General features: G+C 40.2%; 1 protein-coding gene across 2 annotated transcripts in view; it reads left to right on the top strand.

Annotated features, from left to right (window-relative positions):
• The first annotated feature begins 212 nt into the window (after window positions 1-212).
• Window positions 213-9,082, top strand: part of LOC114790587 (protein-tyrosine kinase 2-beta-like) — a 102,175-nt gene continuing 93,305 nt past the window's right edge. For both annotated transcript variants that reach the window (XR_003749843.1, XM_028980775.1), the window contains exons 1-2: window positions 213-303; window positions 1,628-1,794. Coding sequence is in view for 1 of the 2 variants with exons in the window: in XM_028980775.1 (XP_028836608.1) it covers window positions 1,663-1,794 (132 nt within the window). In the remaining variant the exon portion in view is untranslated. The remainder of the gene's footprint in view (window positions 304-1,627; window positions 1,795-9,082) is intronic.

Here is a 9,082-nt window from a genome sequence, read left to right as displayed (position 1 = left end):
GTCTCCTCACATAATTATATGAATATTAACTACATATACATTTCTGTAAAGAAGTATTTGGGATTTCTTTTTATGTTTTTGGTTTGTTTAATTTGTAAATATACTGCAGTTACAGGATTTTTTATAGATGGATCATAAATAAATATGTTTTGCACTTATCCTTTTCAGATGAAAAACTTCCTGGAACTATTTGAAGTCACAGTCACGTGACTATCTAGTATTTTGGGCTTCCGTTGGGCTCTTCTGCGTTCACATTACATTTGCACCGTTCGCAAGCTATGCTGAAGCTGTCAGACTGAACAGGTTAGTGAAAAGCCAGTTAAACTTAAATAATCTGCTTGTTTTTAGAAATATCAACAAGTGCTGCTTTTCTCTGTTTCCAGTAACACAGCATGTCAGAATGCAAGCTGAATGCAACATCCATTAAAATGGTTAGAAAAATGTGTTTAGTGTCCCCCAAACAAACACAAAAACTAAATAACTATTTACATTTTCACTTGTTTGTAATGTAGAATTTATTTAGTTTACTTTTCCTGTAGTTATTTAATGGTTCCTAGTATGAGATATGGCAACATTTCTTGAACAGTTCATATGTCTAATGTGTGATCAGGATGTGGTTTGTCTGCTGTGACACTGTGTTCTAAAGGAAGTTGCACACACACAAAAAAAAGGGAAATTAAGCTTCAGCATCTGTTAAGTATTGGTCTTTCACTAACTGATTCAAACCGTTGTCACAATGACTATTTAAATTATTACAATATAGTTATGTTGTAGCCAACATTTACATAATATTTATGTACAATTTTGGTAATTGTTTGTATTTTTGGATAACATATATAAAGGGGATATTGGAATCAGGATTGGAGTAAAAAATGATTAATTATATACAGTGATCATGATTGGTACAGCTTGATTGGACCTGGTTTCAGTAGAAAAGACTTCTGACATTGCACCATGGCCCAGTCCTAATTTGAATAACAACTCAAATTTGTCACATCACATAAAACCAATAGACAAGTACAGTGCATATGAATGAAATTCTTGGGTGCGCAGCAGAATAATAAAGACAATACACATTTGTATATAAATAAATAAACTTTATGGGTGCATGTAGAAACTTACTGACCAACTGACCTTTATATAAAAAAAAGCAAACCAAAACAGAAACAAACAAAAAAACACTCACATGCAGCCTCAACATAACCTAGGGAGAAATTGGACTAATGTCCCAGACCTTTAAAGCATTGTGATCAGGAGGTATGATGCAAGTAATGGGTGTGTCCTGAAATGAGGTGCTAAGTCCATTAGTGCATGTGCTTTGGTGCAGGTGTGGGTGAGGGTGTGGGTGTTCGAGTGCTGCAGCAGCAGTATGCTGCTGGGTATTACAGCTGGCTATCTGTGTAAACAAGCAATTGTACCTAGTAATGTGGCTGGTGAGGGTATTTCTGTTAACAATAATTCCCAGACACTTTGTGTTAATGTATGTTACATATCTCTCTTAGAATTAATTGTATAAACAAATGCTTACTTTTTACATTATTTCATGCTTATCCTGCAAATTAAATGATTTGCTTAGAAATCTATCATCTTGCTGCCACCTGAGACATTTTTTTTTTTCTTTTTTAAGGCTGAATCTGAATGAATTGACCAGCAATCCTCATTATGGAGATGATGAGGGACAAGCTGAAAGTTGGAAGCCCAGCCAAGATCCTTAAAGTGTGTTTTATTAGCAACAGTTCTAACCCGGGGAAGAATTTCAAACTGGTCAAATCTGACAGCAGCTGGACTGTCAGGGTGAGTGGCAATTTCTATTCATACTTCATAACAAATACCCATGAGGTTATAATTTAATGAAGTCAAAGTTATTGCTAGACCTACAGTTGTTTTATGAGGTGCATTGCCAAAATGAAATTTGCCAAATCCTGAACCGCCAAGGTGCCACTGAGAAAGGTACTGTCCCCACACACTGCTTCTTATTTCATGGCTGCTTACTGCTCACTAAGGGTGATTGGTTAAATGCAGAGGACACATTTGCTGCAGTCTTTTACAATGATAGTCAAATCACTTCACTTTAATCCTTTATGTACAGATGAAATACTGAATTATTCTGAAGAACACTATAAAACTACACCTTCATATTATCCCTATAGCATTTAGCAATTCTGTATGTAAACATATAAATAAATAAACATGGGTTACTGACAGGACAAGGTCGGAATTTTGTTCATGATGATAGACTGTGCAGCTTTTCAAGAACACCAAGACTACAATTCAAATAAGATGCAACTAGAAGGCTGAAAAAGCAATCAATTAAGCTGTTAGCCAGCTAAAGATCCAGAATAATTTTGGGGGGTCAAATCAAGCTCAGGTGGCTACTAGCTCCAATTAATCTTTTCCAAAGACACAATAAAACAAGAAAAAACAACTGGTGACATTTGATGGGAATGTGGTCATCCAGTCAAATGGGGGGTTGTGCATAATAAAAATCCTGCTCCACCAATTACGTGTTTACGTTCCCCCATTCAGTTCTCAACTTCAGACAGCTACCGATTGCATATAGCAAAAATAAAGAACCTGTTAATTTAACATAGGTAAATAGTATGTAACATAGAGAAAAGATAAACCTGCAAAAGTAAATAATATACAGAAATTAATACTATTTAAGTGGTGATGAGTTCACACCACTGGCCCTCGTGCACATGATACATCACCCATTATGCAAATAATTTAAAAAATGTATATATTTTAATGCATTTTAGCTAATGGATATTAATTGGAAATTTGTTCAGATTTTATTCCCACACATGTTGACCAGATTTGGGGTATGTAGGTTAAATTGTATTCAGGATACAAAAAACACTGCTTTAAAGGTTATACCAGCTTATACTCATCTTTTGAAATGTCATGGTCAGGAAACTGTTCAACATATAAAAAATTCATTTGTATGAGAATATTAAGATATCCATATTATCTCACTTTCTGTCTGGCTTCTGTCACTTTCTATTGGGTGTGAGTGTATCATAAGTTTGTCTTAATGAGATGCATATGCATATTAGATTTGGTTGCGATAGGTGAAAGTGTGTGTGCACCAGAAAAGGTAATGTGTTAGGTGCATTGTGGCTTCCTTCAGGCCAAAGCATGGGTATTCCATTATAAACTCCTCCCTCTTACAAAAGATTGTCCCTGTAGCAGATCTTTCTGACTGTGCAGGAAATAGTGGATCTTCATGTTCTCTTAACTGCACTCAAAGGGAACACCTATAATGAAACATTAAAATATGAATGGTGAGGTTAGTTTTGTTATACAAATAAGCATACGGTATTGACTAAATAAAAAACTTATCTTTGGATTTACCAAATGCATTTATTTGACTTTGGCCTTAACACTGCTCTCGTTGACAAAAAATAGTTCAACCAGTGGTTCCTGCTTTTTAAATTTATGATTGAGCACCTCTGCATCACTGATGTCTTTGCCCAAATGCACAAGCCTATCGGCTGGAGGTAGTCCAGCTGTCACCAGTCTACAAAGCCACTGGTCAGTTCTCTGTACTCCTTTTTTCAGTCCCTGACAAAAGTCTTGTCGCTTGTGTACAAATTGACCTCAAGTATTTCTAATCAAGATTTTTTTTTAAAGAAATGGCTCATTTTATTCCCAACAGCTTTTGTAATGTTTCAGCGCAAAATGAAACTGTCAAAAAGTATTCTATTATTCAAAGATTGGTAAAGCCCATTGAGCCAATTTTAGCAAAGACATAAGTGTTGGCGCCTTGTCATATGAGCTTCACCTGTGACTAATAATGGATCAATTAGGTCTCTGGTGTGTATAAAAAGAACCCCAGTACACTATACATTCACATCAACTGCAACTAGACCTCTGCAAACAAAAAAAAAGATTCACCCTGAGACTAAAGTGTTGATTATTATTAAGAGGCAGAAGACCAGATCCACTGCTGATGTGGCAGGCACCTTCAAGGTGTCTCAGCGTCAAGTACAGATGATAAAAAAAAAAAAGATTTGAAGAGACTGGAGACGTTTTTGACAAGCCCAGGTCAGGCAGACCCCGCAAGACAACTGGATACATTGTCTTGGATACATTATTGGTTCAAGTTGGTTAGACAAAAACTGCAAATAGCAGTTATGTTAAAATAGTGTCTTGGAACTTTAATGGTTGTGGTAACCCTATGAAAAGGAAAATTTAGCTTTTGTATTTTAAATACTGGCAGGATACATACAAGAAACAAACCTAAGGGATGTTGAGGCACAACATGAGGAGACTGGTTATGGCATAATTCTATTTTCCAGTAAAATGAACGGGAAAAAAAAGACAAAAAAAAAACGTAACTTGTCGTTGATAAAGGAAACCAAGAATTGTAATGGCAGAATGATGTCTTAATAAATAATATTTATGCCCCCAATAGAGAAGATCCTTCCATTTTCTATTAAATTAATAGCATAGTGGGGAATGCGCAAAAGCAAATTGTTCTAGCCGGAGATTTTAACCAGGTATTAGATGGCATACTTGATAAAAGCAGACACACTGGTGTCTGTTAATGTTAATACTCAAGGATAGATCATTCATATGATTTTGAAAGACAAAGGTTTTATTGACTAGTTGCAATTGAGGGAAAGATGAATGTGGCAAAGTACAGTGATATCCAGGACAAAAACTTTCTCCAGAGTGCTTAGGATCTCAAACTGGGCCGTTTACCTTCCAACAAGATAATGATCCTAAGCACACAGCTAAAATAACGAAGGAGTGGCTTCACAATAACTCTGTGACTGTTCTTGAATGGCCCAGCCAGAGCCCTTTCTTAAACCCAAATTAGCATCTCTGGAGCATCGTAAAAATGGATGTCCATCAACATTTACCATCTAACCTGCCAGAACTGGAAAGGATCTGCACGCAGGAACGGCAGAGGATCCCCAAATCCAGGTGTGAAAAACTTGTTGCATCTTTCCCAAAAAGACTCATAGCTGCATTAGATCAAAAGTGTGCTTCTACTAAATACTGAGCAAACAGTCTGAATACTTGTGGAACATGTGGTATTTCAGTTTTCCTTTGTTAATAAATCTGCAAAGATGTCAACAATTGAGTTTTTCTGTCAATATGGGGTGCTGTGTGTACATTTATGAGAAATACACACCATACCCACTGTAAGTCAGACCATGCATCTGTCGAACTCTGTGTACATATACATTCAGACTGATCTAGGAAAGGAAGATTGAGAATGATTGAATGCTTATTTATTAATAGACAAAGATAATTCTTTGAGATTAATATTGGCAGTGTAGATAATCTGGGAATGGCTTGGGAGGCATCAAAAGGGTAATCATCAAATATGTAATCATTGCACAATCTTCAAAAAATAAAAAAGATAATTAAAAGATGACTAGAGGCTAAATTAAACACGGAAATAGAACTGGCTAAACATTATTCTTATTCCTTATTTAACAATAATGAACATTTTAATATGGAATCTGCTCCATTTAGACTTAAAAAACATTTTATGAGTCAGGAAGGTGGGGGAACTTTTGGCCAGGCAGTTAAAAGAACAAAGCTCTGCCCAAAGCTCTGTATTAAGAACGGAAAGCTAATTGGAAACATCCTGCAATTAATTACACTTTAAAAAATTTGAATGGTCAGCCACACATGATAGCACAATTCAATTTTAAATTGATCCCAAATCAATTAGGCATTAAGTCCATTAAGTACAAACCAGATTCCAAAAAAGTTGGGACACTATACAAATCGTGAATAAAAACTGAATGCAATGACGTGGAGGTGCCAACTTCTAATATTTTATTCAGAATAGAACATAGAACATTATTTCTTTCTACTGGACACCCAAGCGAGGTTTTCAACATATATATATATTATTTTTATTTTTTTTGCCCCAGCACAGAAATTAATGTGAGTGTATATAATATTTAATTCTTAAAAAAAAAAAAACATTATATAAATTAAACGTTTGAAGGCACAGAACAAAAGTTTAAACAGAGAAAATGTATAATTTTAAGGGAAAAATATGTTTATTCAGAATTTCATGGTGTCAACAAATCCCCCAAAAGTCGGGACAAGACCATTTTCACCACTGTGTGGCATCTCCCCTTCTTCTTACAACACTCAACAGACGTCTGGGGACCGAGGAGATCAGTTTCTCAAGTTTAGAAATATGAATGCTCTCCCATTCTTGTCTAATACAGGCCTCTAACTGTTCAATCGTCTTGGGCCTTCTTTGTCGCACTGTTGGTGATTGATGCAGAATGTGGTCTGGCATTATCTTGTTGAAAAATGCAGGGTCTTCCCTGAAAGAGATGATGTCTGGATGGGAGATATGTTGTTCTAGAACCTGAATATATTTTTCTGCATTGATGGTGCCTTTCCAGACATGTAAGCTGCCCATGCCACACGCACTCATGCAACCCCATACCATCAGAGATGCAGGCTTCTGAACTTTGATAACAACTTGTTTGATAACAACTTGGGTCCGGATGACATGGCGTCCCAGATTTCCAAAAAGAACTTCGAATCGTGACTCGTCTGACCACAGAACAGTCTTCCATTTTAAATGATCCCTGGCCCAGTGAAAACGCCTGAGCTTGTGGATCAACCAAAACACCTTTCTGATATTGCTCCACTATCTTTCTGCGCAACATTGTGGTAATTGGTGATCCTCTACCCATCATGGCTTCTGAGAGACACTGCCACTCTGAGAAGCTCTTTTAATACCCAATCATGTTGGCAATTGACCTAATTAGTGTTAATTGGTCTTTCAGCTCTTCGTTATGCTCAAATTTACTTTTTCCAGCCTCTTATTACTACTTGTCCCAACTTTTTGGGGATTTGTTGACACCATGAAATTTTTAATGAACATATTTTTCCTTTTTTTTTCTCTCGGATTAAACGTTTGATCTGTCATCTACGTTGTATTACAAATAAAATCTTGCCATTTGCCATCTCTACATCATTGCATTCAGTTTTTATTCACAATTTGTTTAGTGTCCAAACTTTTTTGGAATCCGGTTTGTATGTGAAATGACAGCACTTAATTTTGATCCACTTCTTCACAAACCTGGGAAACTGGGAGAAGTTTAATCTATCTCTCTGGGGTAAGATAAATGTTGTCAAAATGGCGGTGACCTGTCAGGATTGACTGCAGCTGGGCTCATCACCGGTTGCCAATCCTGACCATGTATAAAAGCCAGTGATTTCCACCCCTTCGGGAGGGACGACATTTTTGTGGACTTGGTGCACGAACTTGAGTTTCTGTGCTTTTTCTTAGTTCTGGCCTGTGGGCTCGGACACCCGTTCTGGTTGAGCACTTTCTCCCCAATAAGCCATGGTACGCAGCGCCACGTGATGACGTCACCCCCGGGAAAATCTACGAAATCCAGAAGCGATAACGTCGGCGGGTGAGTGGCCGGAGCGAAGACATTGACATCGACAGCGCAGAGGATGCGACTTCCACAATCTTCACCATGTTGAGCCTGGAACTCTGCGCACTGCTGGCAAGGCTCCCCGTGGACTGGGATGACACGGACGACGACGACGAAAGCACTGGAGACGTGAGTTGGGCTCTTCCCCATTGCGCCAGTCCGCGATCATCGCAAGGTCCATGGGGACCCACGTCACTTCCAGGGGGGTGAGAAGCGACAACGGCAGCGTCCCTCCAGCAAGGGTACTGTCCAGAGTACTGCCCATGGGAGTTGATCGCACCCTGGGTCCAGAATGCCAGCAGGGTGGACTCTCGGAGTCAACCGTGGAAGGACGCGGATGATGTAAGGGACAATGATGTGGATTTTCGTTGGGTGGTCGGGGCCGGGATGGCTCCACCCAGCACCCGCGTCCGAGAATGTCGCGACATCCGTGAAGACCCACGTGACTTCCGAGGGTACGAGGTTGACACTGACTTCGACAAGGATGATGCCGATTGGGTGGTCGGTGCCGGGATGGCTCCGCCCAAGGTCGCAAGGTCCGATCGTCGCAAGGTCCGTGGACCCACGTCACTCCCAGAGGTGCAACAACAGCGAGGAGGAAGACAGCGATGCAGGGGTAAGCTGGTGGAACAAGGCGACAGGTGGTCGCCAGCCAGCAACTGCACTGCCGGAACTGCCTCGCAGGGAAGACGCTTTCCCAGCTCCAGTCGCCGACCCGCCTTCCATCTGCCTGACGTTCCCCAGCAGAATGGCAGCGCAGCACCAGCGCCCCTGCCTGCCGGAGAAGACGTCCACCCCCCTCCACGCCACACACCCACCACCATCTCCAGCGACGTGCCCAACCCTGTGTGGGACAGCCCAATGGTCCCGGGACCCTTCAGTGGGGCAGCAGACACGGATGAGATCACCACCATCAGCATGGGGTTGGGGCGCAGCCCTCTGGCAACAGGGAGAGACAGACAGAAGGAGTTTTCGGGACTTCCTGCAGAGACTGAGGGCGGAATTTGATTGGCCAGACCCTGAGCCAGGGATCGAACTCTGCCCCTCGACCACATCCAGCAACATGCATCCTGACGGTGCATAAAAGCCAGAGATTTCCACCCCTTCGGGAGGGACGACATTTTTGTGGACTTGCACGAACTTGAGTTTCTGTGCTGGATTTTGAGTTCTGGCAATCGCCACACGCCTGCGGGCTCGCTTGAGTTCTCCCGTTTATTTCCCGCTTTTGGCCACCGTGCCATTGTTTATTTGTATTTTTTTATTGTTTATTAATAAAATCCATTCCCAGCATGTCCTGCTTCTGCGCTTCTCTCCCCCGACAGCAAGCGGGCGTGACATGACCTCACAAATTAACTATGTATCTATGATGGACCAACCACCCAACTGACCAGTGGACTTCTCATGTTTGCTGGGCTGCCAGGAAAGAAAACAAAGGGCCCAACATGTTCCTCTGATAACCTGATTGTTTCCATCCGTTTGAAATTCTGTGTCCCATCCAATTCCATGTTCCATTCTTGTTTTTTTTGTTTTGTTTTAGTGTGGTGTGAGTGAGGGCCCAACCCTCAGATAGATTTATTAAGCCCTCCTATTTGTTGACAGAAACTAGATTTTTCTTTCAGACTTTTCATTACTTTTAATTGCATCAA

Source organism: Denticeps clupeoides, chromosome 1 (assembly GCF_900700375.1).
Source record: "Denticeps clupeoides chromosome 1, fDenClu1.1, whole genome shotgun sequence".
In the NCBI taxonomy this organism is placed as follows: Eukaryota; Metazoa; Chordata; class Actinopteri; order Clupeiformes; family Denticipitidae; genus Denticeps; species Denticeps clupeoides.
This window is presented reverse-complemented; position numbering and strand designations above follow the sequence as displayed.